This window comes from Parambassis ranga, chromosome 12 (assembly GCF_900634625.1).
Source record: "Parambassis ranga chromosome 12, fParRan2.1, whole genome shotgun sequence".
NCBI lineage: Eukaryota > Metazoa > Chordata > Actinopteri > Ambassidae > Parambassis > Parambassis ranga.
In genome coordinates this window covers 7,843,983-7,860,695 of record NC_041032.1, presented here as the reverse complement: position 1 = coordinate 7,860,695, position 16,713 = coordinate 7,843,983, and the positions used below count along the sequence as shown (strand labels likewise).

General features: G+C 43.0%; 1 protein-coding gene across 1 annotated transcript; it reads right to left on the bottom strand.

Annotated features, from left to right (window-relative positions):
• Positions 1–7,918: 7,918 nt before the first annotated feature.
• Positions 7,919–12,014, bottom strand: nrarpa (NOTCH regulated ankyrin repeat protein a). The gene is made up of 2 exons (XM_028417307.1): positions 11,878–12,014; positions 7,919–11,684 (listed from the first exon to the last, which is right to left on the bottom strand). Exon 2 carries the CDS (start codon positions 11,184–11,186, stop codon positions 10,848–10,850), a length of 339 nt encoding a protein of 112 aa, XP_028273108.1. The 5' UTR covers positions 11,187–11,684; positions 11,878–12,014; the 3' UTR covers positions 7,919–10,847.
• Positions 12,015–16,713: the final 4,699 nt, after the last annotated feature.

The following is a 16,713-nucleotide window of genomic DNA, read 5'->3' as shown; positions in this document are numbered from 1 at the left end:
TTTATTTTTGTTTGAAAGTTATTTACTAAAATTATAAACAGTAAAACACAAATCACAAAAAAACACAAAACACAAAAATCACTAAAAATAATCCTTGCAAGGTGCAGCAGATATTTCACTGGATTATTGTTACAGAAGATCTTCTCTATCTCTTCAGTGAGTTTCATGACAATCTGCTTCAGCGTTGGGGAGAAATGTAAAGTTAAATCGGCGCAAAAAGTCCCATAGACTCCCATTGTGAAATTGCATTTTTTTTTTTTAAAAATCACTAAACAGTGTTTGTGGCTTTACTTCTTGCTGGCCTGAACCCCTAGTTTCCACCTTTACATGGCCGTAACATAGATAAAAATGTATTCTAGAAATGTGTAATAGCACTGTAAGCACTTTCCTCTGGGATTATTAAAGTGTTCTTCTGATTCTGAAGACTGTTTAGTGACAATTTTCTACCGTTTGGAGTCAGACCACAATGTTTACCTTCGGTTGGTCATTGAGGACTTTCACCAGGAGGGGGCGACAATGCTCCAGATTACAAATTAACCGCTATTCCATACAGTGTCAGAGACACTTTGTCATATTTTTACCCAGCAAATGATGAGTCATACACTGCTGCACAACCACCACTATATCTACAGCCCTGGACCCCCCCCCCCCTTCTCTCTCTCTCTCCTGGAAGGAGCCAGGCTTCCTGCTCTCAGTTCCCAGAGTTCCCGGCTGCTGGCAGTAGAATGCTGGGAATATCCGGAGAGGAAGGGGAAGTGACATCACAGCGCTGACCTTCCGTAACAGGCCAGATCACCTGGTACTACCTGAGTGAGAGCTACCAAACAAGCACAAACACAAACACATATATATAGTAACCAAGTGCATTTATTTTTAAACAGCACACACATTCACCAGAAGTGCACATCATGACACTCTTCTCCTGATTCAGAGTCAGGGGAAGTGTGAGCCAGAGGTTCTTATTAAGACAGAGGAAGTGATAACTATGCATAAATCTTTCCAGCAGTCAGTGTGAGCTAACTGCAGGTTTGATGGGAAAATCCCTTTGATCAGCTGAAGCATCTTCTGCTTAAGAAAACAAGTGAAGAGAATGCTGATGTCTCTTCATGACAAATTCTGAGAGGAGCGAGGGTATGTGGAGATCTCAAATGTTTTCTGGTCAGCAAGCTGCTGCTGCGACTACCCTTTTTATTGAATTCATAAGACATTACACTAACGTTTCCCAGGAAGTTAAGCACAACTACCTGCACAAACCTACATGTTGCTATTTTCTCTCCTGCTTCAAGTTCATCTCTTAACTACACAGCCGACCAACTGGCAGCCAAGAGCATTTAAAGACCCTCCTCTAAACCCCAGCTGTGTTCTGAGTGTTTTCATTGAGTCTGAGATGTAACAGATGGCTGCCCAAGAGGCAGTATTGAATCCTGGTTTGAGATCAAGATCACAAACAAATAGGAGTAATCTCAGATTAAAGTACCATCAGAGTATCAAATCAGGCAGTCTTTTTATTGCTTCTTTATAAAACCAATGTGCTGATGCTGTGAATACAAAAAAGTATGGTCTGCTTGTTTTGGTTGTCAGTAAAATTCAGCAGTACAACACATACCTGTTCTTCACATTTTGTTAGAATTTGAGTTTCTAACTTTCTAACGCGATAGACTGGCCCAAGCATAATCGTTTCTGTCTTCAACTCAACATGGACCAAATGACCCTTGACCAACTGACCTGAACAGCACACAACCCTCCTCTCTGTCTCTGCACAGTGTGACACTCTGGTCCATTCTGCCTTCACTGACCTCTCTTTGACACACACATGCACACACACAGGGTATATATGACCACTCCACGCACCCCCAGACAGACAGACACAATAGGAGACCCAGCGCATTCCTTTCCCCAGGTGGCATGAAAAAAATGCAGCCAGATCAATGTCATAAAGGACTCCAAACCACTGACAGATGATTATTAATTCCTGGAAGGTGTGAGTTCCTCTTTATATTTTTGCACTATTGCACAACAGCGTGGCCGCTGTGTTAGTGCTGACTGTTATGTGAGCTTCTTTCTGTTGTGTAAGCTGGACATGTGGCCTGACTTTAAGTATGACATGATGATTGTACTGTATTCATCATCAGACACACATTACAGTGGATCATTTTACATTTATAATAAACAACACAACAAATGATGACGTTGTTGTCAAAGAAGCAACAAAACATGAGAGCATTAAGCAGTTTGGGAACAGAACATTGTAAAGATTTAAATATGACATTTTATTTTGAGCCCTGGAGTCCTTCCAGTCCCCACACCCCACCCCTAACTCACCCCCCACCAGCTCCCAGATTCAGATGGAGCTCACTCATGCCCCCCGACTCTCCACTCCATCGTTCTCTTACCCCCAGGCCTCCACTCCAATTCCACCACAGCCGTGTGTGTGTGTGGAGGGCTGGAGGGCTGCTGGTGGGAGGACAATGGGCAGTAAGGGGGCTAGTTGAATAGGACCATTGAGCTTGCTCAGCCAAACAGAAAATCTTCTACCATCTCACTTCAAAACCCACAGTTTCACTCTGTACAAGCAGGCCTTTATTCTCCATAATTACTCCCTGATACACATGTATACACACATGAGCACACACACACACACAACATATATATTACATACTGTACCTATACTCGTACGTTTGATGTGTCGGCTCAGCAACTAACTGAACCTGAGTTCACTTGTAGAAAAATAACAAAGAGAATTCCTGCCAACCGCTGCAAAACCGGGCTGTGGGAAAAACTTCATCACCCACCATGCACTGGGCTTGTTACCTTCTCATTACTGCTTAAAGGTTTCAGGCAGGTAAGTATTCACTCCCCTGTCCATGTATGGCCCGGTTTTGCTCTGGTAATTCTGGTAAATGCCTGCCACAAATCCCTCAGCCCGATATGAAGCTGCTTCTCGCCACTCTTCTCACTGACTGGCAATACTGAGATCATTTAGTTAAAAAGTATAAATCTGATCTAAGCTTTTCTTATCTTCAGAAATGAGGGTTTCAACGGAATACACCATATGTTGAAAGGTAAAATATCTTACTCAGTGATGCATAAACATCTTAATCTTAATGTTAATAGTTAACTTTACTGTTGTTATCTGAAGCAGAAATATAGATGCTATGCTCCATTGAGCTCTCTGTCCAGCTGAATGGCTTGTCGGTTGGGGTACACACACACACAGTCACCCCAGAAAGAAACAGCTCCACCTCCGCATAAAGAGAGATTAATTTACAAAGCCATCTGAGCCTCTTTTCCAATGCTGTAGTACACAAAAGTCACTGCAGCAGCTGTGGTACAATATGTGTTAACAACCTAATTCACTGTAAGCCCTTTAACAAGAGCTATTATCGTAAACAGCCTGAGAGAGAGTGAGAGCAGTGTGATAGAGTGCAGTATCACCATCACCGTTTTTGTCACTCTTACACTGGTCCATTTAAACTCCACCAAGCTCGTTAGCCTAGATCCAGCCAGCCTGCTCATTGTGCACCCAGCACACTGAATCATTGTGTGGGAGGATAATCCATACAGGGTAATTGGTACACTCTATCATGCAACACATAGGCTACTAGACTATCTATCTATCTATACAATGCAATGAAAAACTACACAAACAACAACAGAGCTATTTCTCATAGGAAGTGATTCTGTCCGATTACTGGCAGGCTAATAATAACCAAAAGGTTCTCTGCCAGGTCAGTCACTTTTTGTGGTCTTCAGTTGCATTGTGCGATTCTGAATCTGACCAAAATCAAGTGCAAGTTAAATTATTAGACCTATGTAAATGTAAACACAAACATCGTTTTAACCTGTGATGTAGCTTGATTTTAACAAAACTGTGTGATTTTGCCCTTTCAGATACAACTGTCCAGGTGGAACAAAACGATGCAGGCAACAGGAGAGGTGATGCTGGATGTGTGTCTGTAAAACAGACAGAGGAAGGCTAAGTTGGGGGTTTGTGTTATGGTGGTGGTGGTGGTGGGGAGTTGAAGCTCCACATGGGCACCCCACCCCATATTAACCCCCCCCCCCCCCCCCCCCCCAATCCCCCCTTTCCTCCTCCTGCAAACAGGCAGATGTCAAATGGGACGTGCCTCCTTGATGGGGCACAGGGTCACCCTGCACAGGGGCAAATAACAGAACAGGAGGGACGGAATGAAAAACAGAAAAAAAGAAATGCCTTCCTGCCCCCCCCCCACCACACCCCACCCCCTCTCTTCAAAAAAAAAAGAAGTGTACACATGCTATCAGAGAATAAGCTGCTGACACAAACATGCCAACACAGAGCAGGAGGTAGGCTGGAGTTAAGATGCAGACACAATCCTAATACATGTGCAGAAAATATATATATTATTTGACATTTCTAATCATCAAATGACTGACATAAAATTTCAATAAACTTCATTGTACTGCAATGCATAGTTTAAGCTATAAATCTAAAATATTTGAATGAATGAAACACCTGTCAGCTACACTGTAATGTATGTTAGTCACCAAACAAATGTTCGCAAATAGGAAGATCACTGAATCATCAACTGAAACAACAGCCTCCAAAATGACCAAGAAGTTTTAGTATTAAGTTAAATAAGGTCTAATACAACAGTGTCATAACTTAAAAAGCTGTTTGTACCTCATTGCCCTGTTAAAAAAACAGTGTGTGTGCATGTGAAGCTTATCTACGAAGAGAGATGCAGCTAAGGACAGGTGTCTGTGTGTGGAGGTATGGGCCATGGTCCTAAACAAAGCAGCGGAATGGACACACACACACACACACACACACACACACACACAGGCTGTTCTCTGTGTGTAGAGCCCTGAATGGTTGCGCCTGCAGGGCAGGAGTAAGGTTACTTTACATACTGCACTTACAGCTCCCTTTACCACTCGGGTATAAAATGGATTTGAATGAGAAAGAGGGGAACAGAGGGATGGAGGGGGAGGCACACAGGGTGAGAAGGGCGAGGAGGAGGAATGGGGGACTCCCTTTGTGTAACAGGAGGTCTGCTGCTGCTCTGGCATGGCTATGGAGATGGAAGAGCGGGGTCACTCTCCCTGCTCTCCCTCCCTCTGTCCTTTGACTATAGGCTGCCTGCTCTGTCTCTCCACACACCCCCCCCCCTCACTCCCTCCATCCATCCCTTCCTCCCTATTAGCATAGCAGCTGCTTGATACAGGGCGTAGGGTGGAGAATGGCCAGGTTGCTGTGTGCATATGTGTGAGAGGGTGTTTTGCAGAGGGAGGGATGTTAGAGGGGGTGAATAAGAGGTGGGTGGGGGGGTCCCCAGTCAATGGCAGTCCGTCTGGCTGGTGAATAGCAGCTAAAGCAGGCCCCCACAAGCTAGACAAAGGAGCAAGGAGGGAGGGGAAGGGGTCGGGGTGCGTGAGGGAGAGGGAGAGGTGGAAGAATGAGGCTGTGAATGGAGCGCCTTGTCACTGGAGCTATGGAAAGAAGCACAGAATGAACTGGAAGAATGAAAGAAAAGTTCAAAAAGGAGCGGAGGGCAAGGAAAAGACCAGCCTGACCACCTGTCTCTCTCTCTCTCTCTCTCTCTCTCTCTCTCTCCCTCCCTCTTTATTTCTTTTACTCCCTTTCTTACTCACAGGCAGACTTTGGGGAGGGGGGTGTCTGCTGGTCGTGTTTAGCGACAGACATGTTTTTGTTTTCAGAAAAGAAAGTGCAGTATCAGCAGGATTTAAAGCTCACTGTCATCCAGCAGCATCGCTGACTTTTTGCTGATTTTGCTGCATATGTGCCAACACTATATGTTTCAGATGATTCTGATCTACACTCTGTGACACAAAACACAAAAAAGTAACCAACATAGTGCAGCGCGGTCGATAAATAAATAAATTAAATGCTTTACTAAAGCCACAGGAAAATCATAGCAGTGGCCAGGATAACAACTACAAGATGGGAAGTTTGTAGAGTAAGCTGAAAATGTTGCTCCGTCTTTCTGGATGTTCCCCTTTTTACTGGCAGAGTCTCATTATTCGATATCATCCTACTGAAATGTGAACCCCAAGATTCCTACACATGCCTTAGGTGCAATTTCTATGATTCAATGTCACTACCAATGATTCCAAACCCATTTACAGCCACATTCTCTGTCAATGTCCTCTGGCTGATACTCATATACAGGAGTCAGGTGGGGCTGTGATGTGCAACCAAACTAATTGAAGTTACTGGACAGACTGTTTCCTCTTTATGTGGCTTTCATCACTCCACATGATCCTGTAACAGCTCTGAAAACTTCCTCATCTGTGTTCTCATCCAGTGCAACACGTCTGCTCTTCTAATAAGCCGTTTGTTGTACGTGATTGCAGCAATCAGTGCAGTGTGAGAAAGTCACACACAGGACCTCCCTGTGACAGCTTGTACAAACTGATTGAAGCAATGGCATTTTACACAACATGTTCAATTAATGTGTGTGATATAAATCAAGTGTAACCCTACAAATGAGGGGTGGAAGGGGTGATATGAATATTTTATGAGCCTCTGAACAATGTCACAGATGCAGCTGCTGTGACATCAACCCACCATCAGCACCAATCTGAACAAACGTTCAATGACGATATTTTTCTGGATTTGTTGCAATTCCCCTCACAAACAAATATTCATCTTTATTTTCTCCCTCTAAAAAAGTTCTCCCAACATGCCTTGCATGTCTGGCTGCTCCCTCCTAAAGGCCAAACCAAGATGAGCAAGGAAAGCCAAGCCACATGAAGAACCTATTAGGGGGCCTAGCAGCCAGCAGCAACCCTGGGAGGCCAGCCAACTCAGTGTGTGAACAATGGGAACCCAGCTCAACAAAAACATCCTGCAGAAGTGAGAGACTGAGCGGGAGGGAGGGAGGGAGGGAGGAAAGTGCAAGCGAGCAGCAGGCCAGATAACCCATTCTGCCTGCCATGGTATCAAAACACAGGAGGGCTGCTTGTATAGCAGCTACTAACAGCTACTTTACCCACAGCACAAAGTCAGTGAAAAAACAGAAGTACTCCCAAACTCTCACAAACCACAACCGTTATTTCCATCACATTTGCAATATATATTTTTTTTACCCAAAGATTCAGTTGACACCCAGAAAATGTTGCAACACAAACAGGTCCGACACGTAGAAAAATCCCATGCGCTGTGAGAAAATCAGCTGCAGCAAATAAGCAGATGCTCACACGAAGCAGAAAATGATCATTCTGCATTACCTCTCAGTACACAGTTCACACGTCGTGAGTGGTTAACAATTTAAGCAGCCGTTGTCAGGGACATTTCATGCATCATTACAGCAAGCTGGGAGTGCATATAAGTACACAAAAGCAAAAAAAATATCAAATATAGGAACAAACTTTGCTCAAACACATCAGATAAGTAATTGCATTGTAGAAACCGTTCTATACAGCATAAATAATGAGTAACATAGAGATCTGAATTGCAGCACAAAGCAGCATTAGAGAGCAAGCACAGGAGGAGAGTGTGTTGGAAGTTTTTTAAATGTGTATGTGTGTGTAGGGGGGTGGGGGGTGGAAGGGGGGAGTAACATAAAACCATCTCTCCCACAACACACACAGGGGAGGGGACCCTTCTTTAAACTGAGCCTACCCACAATGCACTGGGCTCCTTTATCCCAGCAGTGAAAGGATGAGGCCAGATGAATGACAAAAGGAGAGAATGGGGATCTGGGTTGGGCCCGGCTTGGAAGACAGGGAAATAGAGAGAGAGAGAGGTGGGGGTGGTGGTAGTGGTGGTGGTGTTTCCCAAACCATCTTTTTCTATAAAAAAAAAAAATGGAGCAGGAGGAGGAAGAGGAGGAGAAGGAGGGGATGTTGAGCTGGAAAAACTGCATTTTTTTGCTTTGGGAGAAGAAGAAGAAATGTATACATACACAGAGAATTGGAGTTTAATGATTTTACTGGCTTGTACACAAACGTACAAAAATAATACAGCACTCATCTCCACATGACATCATGTCATCATCACAGTGTTACAAATGTTCAAAAATAAAAAGAATACAAACAAAAACAAAACAGACATGATGGAACATCTGCATCACTCATGACAAAAAAAAAGTTTCTGCTCACTTGAAATGAAGCAAGACCAGAAACATCTTTCTTTTCTTTCATTTTTTTTTAAAGAAAAAAAAATTATCTCACTCATGTACACCAATCCGGCAGCTGGCTCCTTACGTCATAAATGTTATGACCCTGGTAAGCCAAATAACCGCACAACCGTGCAATTTTTAATCACGTTACAATGATCTTACCATCAACTGTAGCTATTATTCCCCTTAAAAAAAAACAGGAAGACAGCACTTCAGAAAAGAAAGTGCCCCAAGATATCATCATCATCATCATCGTCATCATCAGCATCGATATATATATCCATATGTATATATACATACACCCAATCACAGAGATACACGCATCTTTGTTGAAAAACATCATGTTTTTACCACAAAGTAATACACACATTAGGACATTATCACCTGGAGCATATATTTATACAATAGTATTTTGTTGTGTTTGTTTTTTTTTTCTATTCAGAAAAAAAAAATTTAAATGTTGACACACAAAAGCCAACTTTTCAACGACAGTCATCAGTGCAATATTCAAACAAACAAACAAACAAAAAAACAACAAATCAAGTTTAAGACAAGCGATGCATATTTCATTTGTTGCCTGATATCAATCTATGATGTAGTGGAGCTATTGTTTCGGGTTTACTGTGGTTGAAAATGGGAAGTTCTCAGTCTCGGTTGGACTGTTTTTAAAACACAGTGACACAGGCCTCATGAGACACCCACGCACACACATCAATAAAAAAATACACATATATGCATACACACACATTTTCTCTTCTCATGAGGTGAACTGGTGCTGCTGTTGGCCGTTTGAGCAGTAGGCTTTAAAACAAAACAAAAACAAAAAACATCAACACTAACAAGAAAAGAAACATACAAGCAGCATTGTTACAAATGTTAGGGTGCCATGACTTTTTAAAAAAAATGCAGCAGGCATGCTTATGAAACCAATTTTTTTCAGTTTTTCTTCTCTGCAATAGTCATGTGTTGTTAAGTCTTCATCATCCAACAGTATTGGGTCCTGCTCAGTAGTAGTAACTATTCCAAAGCCCTGGCTCCTGCAGTTACCCCATATGAACACTGGGGACGCAACAAGGCTCTGTATTTTGTGCAATAAAACTCCCTGCATTTATAAGTCATGCGATACAATTCCTTTTTTTTAAGACTGAAAAAAATTATGAGGACAGAGAAAGTGTGTGTGTGTGTGGGGGGGGGGGGTAACATGCAACAGCGGCTGTGTATGTTTGGCTGTAGTGTAACAAACTGACTGAAGATGCAGGATGCTGGGTTCTTTTTTTGTTGTTGTTGCATCCTCTGTACTTAAAGTCCGTCTGTCTGAAACACACACACACACACACACACATACAGCATGTGGAGGATCACACACACAAATCTCGTCAGACTCCAAACAGCGTGGTGTGGAGAGTAGTGAGAAAGCAGAGAACAACTTGAGATTACTTTACAGTCGAGGTAGCTGGGAAAAGGCAACCAGAGTCATTTTTAATTGGAGGAGGAGAAAGTCCTCTTTGAGGGTCAACAGGCCATAACAGTGGGGTTAAGGGGTGGGGGGGTGGCAGGTCTGCCTCCACACGGAATATAGTTGAAAAAAGAGAGAGAGTGTCTGAGAGCAGCATGAGTCACCCATGATATTTGATTTAACCACAACATATTCAAAAAAAATGCATCTTCTCAATGTACCTTCATAAATAAAAAACCCAGCCTGCTTTCACAGTGATGACTAGGATGTTAATAAAATACTGAAAGGAGATTATAAAGTGAATTCCAATTTTTTTTTCTTTTTTTCTTTTCTTTTTGATACAAAGCGAAAGCAGCGGTTTTAGTAACACAGTGACCATTGGCAAAGTGGTCGCACTGGCCTGAAAAGTTGGACACAAGCATGGCAAGATCTGCTTGCAGAGCGCATTCAGCTACTGTCTCTTTTAAAAAAAATCCTTTATAAACAAAGTAAAGCTATTGTGTACAGTACTTCATGATGAAGTTGTTACATAAAGATTACACATCTGAAAAAACGTGTTGAATAGCCATAACGCCGCTCTTTTATTTAAAAAAATGTATTTATTAAAGACCTCTGGTAGCCAACAGAGGGCAACCCTTCTTCTCTTGTTCATGTGTCTTCCCTTTCAGATATTCCAGCATGCAGCCATGTAGCATCAAGTGCCGTGTTTCATATAAAATAACTTAAAAGGGAACAATGAGGAGCAACAGGTCAAATCTGCGCCCCCCACAAAGAAACTATTCAACTGTACTGAGAACGGGAGGTCAGGGATAGACAGAAAGAAAAAAAAACTGGGCCATCTGCACTCTGGAGTTCAAACACACGCACACATGTGATGCACAGACACTGGTTTCTTTTATAGTGGACGACACGATCTAATATGCACATTCAAGAGGAAAGCTTTAGTACCAACAAAATCACCGAGACTGGCATCTTTTGTTAAAGAATCGTGCTGACGGCTGTGTACGAGCCATGCGGTATTTCACTCAGGAGTGCAGAGAGGGCTCCGTTTGGTTTACAGTGAGGAAAGATTATTGTGCAGGCCTATTTTTATTTACTTTTCAATATAATTTGGCACAACTATATAGAGATGATGGCAGTATTTTCGCTTTTATAAGAGTCTGGCTTCCCGTGTGTTGTGTTGCAGTTTTTATCTCTCATTTGTTGTTTATTTGTTATTTTTTTATTTTCTACTTTTTTTTTGTTTACCTGACAGCAGAGACAGATCACCGGGCGCCAGATGAGTACTTGGCCTTGGTGATGAGGTATAGCACAATGTCTTGGTGGCCCCCGAAGGCGGCGATGTGTAAAGCGCTCCACCCCTCCCTGTTGGCCAGCCGGATATCTGCACCAAACTTCACCAGTAGTTTTACCAGCTCCAGGTTGCCGTCAATGACGGACTGGTGGAGGGCGGTCTGTCCTTCTGGTCCAAAGGAGTTGACGTTGAACTCGCAGTTTGTCATGTTCTGCAGCAAAGAGTGTAGCTCCTTGGTGTTGCCCTTCTTCACTGCCTCCTGGAAAACCCTCTGTGGCGCGGAGCAAGTCGACACATCCGCCTGGCTCATGGTTGCAGCTCGCGGGAGGCTGGGGAACAAGTAATCCTGCCCTGGCTCTAAAGCTGATAATAATCGTCTTCTCCCCGTTGAGCGTCTCTGGTCTGGTAATAATGCCACAGTTACACTGGATTACAGCCAGTTGTTAAGGCACGTTAAAAGTACTGGGACGAAGAAAAGATCGCTGTATATATCCCAACAAGGACAAGAGAGGAAAAGACACACTTGGTGTGCAAAAAAAAGTTAATAATTGAGAGATCCTAAATCCCCTAAAACATATCAGGGTGCTCTCAAGCGATCCAGGGGTCTCTAGATATAACTCCCCTTCTGTAGCAGCAGCAGCAGGTAGTCTACACAAGGGGATGGAGAAGAGAGACACCCCCGGCTTCTACTGGGGAGACCGATGTATCTCCACAAGACAGCCTCCTCGTTGTTGGATCCCCGTCGGTTTTCCTTGTGCGGTCCAACCTGTTTCCCGGCTATGTGTCGCTGCTCGTGTGGCCAGGGTGTCTGAGAAAGACAAAAACACAAGAGGAGTCCACATGAATCCCGAATCCTCACCAGCGGACGCGAGAGAGACCCTAAATTCCGTCACATCCAAGAATGAGAGAGTTCCGTGCGCACACGTTTACGCACGGACACACTTTTGGATTTTGCCACTAAACATGAGTGTACTGTAATCCTCCGCAGATATCTGACTTACCTGTGACAGATGGACGGGTCCGTAGCGACGCAAATGATAGAACTCCACCGTGTGGCCCCCGGTCTGTGTCCTCCTTGCGGTCCGTGTGAGTCTCTGCCCTGCGCTGCGCTCTGGGGGAATATTTTACGCGTCCTTTATTTGCATGACAATACCTTCCCAAAGAATCAAATGTGGAGGAATGGGCGGAGACCCGGGGAGGTTATAGGCTGCCGGCTCGGTTAGAGGGAGGGATCAGGGCCCTGAGAATCTGCAAGGGGGGGGGGGGGGGGGGGGTAGGGGGGGTGGGGGTAGGCAAATGTTGCTGCAGAAATATTAAACAAGCCGCCCGCAGCAAAATTACGGTGATCTGCATATCCGATCCCCTGCAGCCCGTGAAGCAGCCCAGTGCTACTGCTGCTGCTGCTGCTGCTGGAGCTGTAAACTGCTGAGAATCGTTTATAATCAACTGGATTATCAAGCACATGAAACAAAAGTCAATCACGTCTCATTTACAGGGACCCTATTATAGCCAGAATTTTACGCATTCAGTAAATGTATCAGATCAGTTCGGTATTTTTAAATGACGGGATTACGTAGCCTATTCTTTCATTTTTGAATAAAAGAGATAAAATAAATAATAAAAATAAAGTGAAAACTTTTATTAAGTGAGATAAAAAGTTAATGAATAAACTTTTAAGAAAATAAATATGTAGACTTGTTGGCACCTTTATGTTTGGGAGCCTGGAATATAGATGACAACTTTCTTTGCACTCTCCATGACTGAATAAATGAACATGATCACAAAATACATTTGTTTAGAAGAGTTTTTTTTTATCCACTTACATAACCTAAGTACAATTCTAACAACTTTGATGTGTTATTGTCCAAATGGCAGCCTACAGAGAAACATATGGATGGCCATAACCGTGTGTGTCTGCGCTCTCTCAGGACAGGAATTACCTCTGAACCAAATGGCAGCTCCCCAAACAGTCTCTGGGTCATACTCCTTATAAAAACAGCACCGAGGAGGAGATTATAGGTGGCTGTTTAAATCATAAACGGCGGATACAGTCCAGTTGTTTTTAAATGACTAGACTGTGGGACTTCAAATAACAAAAGCTCTGCGCTACTTCCTTTTTGCAAGTGAAAAGAGGTGACGCTTTGCGCAGATTGACACGCCGCTCAGCTGCCTCCGCCACCGTGGGAACTAGGCGCCTGTGTGTGTGTGAGTGTGTGTGTGTGTGAGAGAGAGAGAAAGGTGGTGAAAGATACTGACAGAAACACAGAAAGAATGAACGTTAAAGTGACACAGAAGATAGGGAGTATGCAGACCAGGTAAACCACAGCCCGTCTCAGGCCCCTTTGCTCCGTTTGGCAGTCCCCATACATCATCTCATCTGTGTAACACTTAGCTTGAGTTCTCCGCTCTGATGGTTTGGCGGCTTTCACACTGTACTTTTTTCCCACACTATCAACTGTACATTTACGTCTGAGGCTGCATCTGCTTGCATAAGTGTGCGATTGTGGGTCGCCAATGTGTGGGAGATCCCACGTATAAAGGCCAAAGTCAAACAAAACTGCAAAAATGTAAATGAAAAAACACCACCTGACTCGTGGACCAAAAAGTGCATGCTCACATTTATTCACAGATGTTCAGATAGGTCTTAACTGTAAAGACTGGGTGGGTCCAAGCCTCAAGTAACCATAGCAACGGGTGAATATCTCCACAGAAAAGCAAGCAACAAGCAAACATATAAAGTGAAATTATGCGCAGTGACGCCTTGCACATGCACAGTAAGAGCTTAAACTGCAATTCAGTTTCCAGTACACTGATATTGTAGTAATATTTATACACATCTTTCAAATCGATTTGAGAAATATAGTCTTACATTTCCTTATTCAGTTCCGTATCCACCCAGTTTTGTTATAATAGAAGATGCTGTTCATTCCCCTGTATAAGCACATTTTCAGAGTACTTTATGCCAGTTAGAAGTTTAATGTGTAATTTTTTTACAGTTAAAAGTACACAGTCAGCTAGCCAGTGGTGGTTAAGGGCAGGTGTCACCGATTCTTCCTCCACACTACACAAGCACACAAAAATAAAGCAACAACATTTGAGATCACCTAGCATTCTTTTATTTTTGCCAGGTAAAACTGACTTTGCAGTAAATTTACTGTAAGTTGTTGCACAATATATGAAGCCCACCCTTTAGTGTAAATAATATATTAAGATAAATATAAATATTTACAGGAGAGGGCTCAGCGTTTGTAAGAATTCTCAGATAAAACTCAAAATTCAGGTTTATTCCAAAGCTGTAAACAAGAACTGTTTGCTTTTATGCTACAGGTAACAGGGGAGCCTGTGATTGATCTGTTTTGGATATTTTCATGGTGCATGAACAGGTGAACAGGTGAATGTTTTTGTGTTTGTTCCTGTGCAGGAAGTGGCCCGCAGCGGCAAATGTTCCATCACAAAGGCTGCAACTCTGACTCATTCATGTAGATGTGGTAAAACCCAACCAAGGTCTTTATACTGTTAGGCCTACCTGCATTGCATTATAAGTGCGGTCAAACTGAACGCCGGCCAGGTATACTATGCTTACTGTACATAGCGTTAATTGATATAAAAGGCCATTATTCCTTTTCCTACATGCAGTGCCTGAGTCTTTTGCAGAGTACAGTACATGTTTTTGTCCCCTCTTTTGTCTGAATGGTGGAGAACATTTTCTGGAAAATCGAGAACATCTGTCCGCTATCAGAGCTTTAGCTGCAGTGCGTCTGGACACTTGGAAAACATTTGCACAGACTGTAGGAGCCAAAAGTTTTTCTCCATTAGATGAGTTTCTCCCCAAATACTCTCCCCCCGAAACGCATACACTTCACTCTGGAGTCTTTCTCTGCAATACGTGTCTGGGAGGCAGCCAAGGTATACTCCTCTGAGTGGAGATAAAATACACTTTTCACAAATCTTAGTTTTAATTGTTATTACGCTGCTTCCAATGAAAACATACCAACAACACATTCCATGTATGCGTAAAAACGCACGGAAACCTTTGTCACAATCTTGCAAACAGGCGATCGGCAAAACTCTTTTAGGGAATGGACTGAACTTACAACTAAGATAACACCAGGTCATTCTGGTTCTATTGTGCAACCACATTTTTGCGTGGTTGCTTTGTGTTGGTAAACACCACTATTTTTGCAGGGAGTGCTGCCCTGCAAGAGGAACGCACGCAGGAGCAACTTTTGGCGCAGAGGCCGGTGTTACAGGGGCCAGACAAGACGGGAGGAGACTTCAGCCCAGTCCTTCCCGCTATGAATGTCGCTGAAGAGTCCAGATAGAAAAACATACACAGAAAGATACAAAGATGAAATCAATTAAAACCGTCCTGTAAATGTCTTTTTTTTCATCATGACGCTTTGGCAGCATTGGAACCAAAACGTGCGTGTATGTGAGAGCAGAGTGAGGGAGAGAGAGAGAGAGAGAGAGAGAGAGAGAGGATCGTGTGTGAGAGAGAGGTGACGTTTTACCAGGAGGGGAGGGTCTTCTGAATCCAATTCATTCCGGGCACCACGTGTCCTCAGAGCGTGGGAAAGAGGCGAGCTTTTCTTCCCAGCAAAGAAAGAGCAAGGATCAAATAACACGGCGCTGCAGCAGAAAGCTCGCACTCTGCAGAGGCTGGGGCTGCGACCACCCGGACAAGGAACGGGACTAGACATACTGCGAGGGGCGTCCACTTCATTCATACCAATAAAAATACTTCATGGAAGCTTAATGTTACTGTAGGTATTTTACAGTCTACTTTAAAAAAAGCGCCTGTTGACAAGATTCCTTCTTTATTTCAGGAGCTGCCTGTTTTGCTTCCAGACAGAATAAAATGAAAAGTTAAAGCTACACTGTGTGTATTAGCACCTAAAGATGAAGCTTTATCACAAGGTGGTTACCAGAACAGCAGGTTCATATCCAGAGTACTACTCTCAACAAAGAACAGTGAACTCCACATTCTCATGCTCACACTTTTGTAACATTATTCTCAATACATATTCTGTCCATACAGATAACGGCATTATGGCTGGTGTAGCATTACTTGCAATAACAATAGCTCCAAGCTTACACTGAATGGTGACCATAAAGTTATGCAACTGTGGAGCATTTAACATATGCTCAGTCAATCCATACATTTTATTATTCAGCCAGAAAGCCAATGATATCAACTTTAAAGACTTAATATGTTTATGTGAACATAATGATAACAGTGTTCTTGTTATAGCGTTTAAAAACTCTTCCTAGAAAGATCTTTTAACTTCTGAATGTTTCCACATTAGATACGTGCTGGGTTACTCTGTGACCTGACAACACTTTGGCCTCAGGGTTAAAAAAAAAAAAAAAACCCATGCTTGTGTTACACCTGACAGACATCAGTAAGCTTAGATGATCTCATCAATCTGTCCAGCCTTTTTTTTATCCTTTACCATCTGCCATGTGACTTTGAAAGAATAATTTAGTGTCCTGAAACTTGAAGTTAAACAAAAGTTCCCAGTGTATGTAAATGCACAAAGTGGATGGAGAAAAAAAGGCAAGCTGTTACTGCAGTGCCTACATGTACCAGGATGCATTGCAGGTTGGTACAAAAAGTACTGAAATTTACACAGAAAAAAATGTTGCCCAAGAATATAACCTTACTCATTCAGTGGTCATCTGTCCTCTTGAGTATTCCAGTCCTGGGTGTCCTAATTTGTCTTTGGAGTCTTTAAGGTCTTCAGTTCACCTGTGTTCAAGGGAGAACTAAGGCACACAGACAAAGGGTCCTTCAGGGTTAGCAACAGGACAGACCCATGCTAAAGACTTGCGAAACA

What these genes read in the sequence shown, in the direction of transcription:
- nrarpa (XM_028417307.1), bottom strand. Translation starts at nt 11,186, where the DNA reads ATGAGCCAGGCGGATGTGTCGACTTGCTCCGCGCCACAGAGGGTTTTC.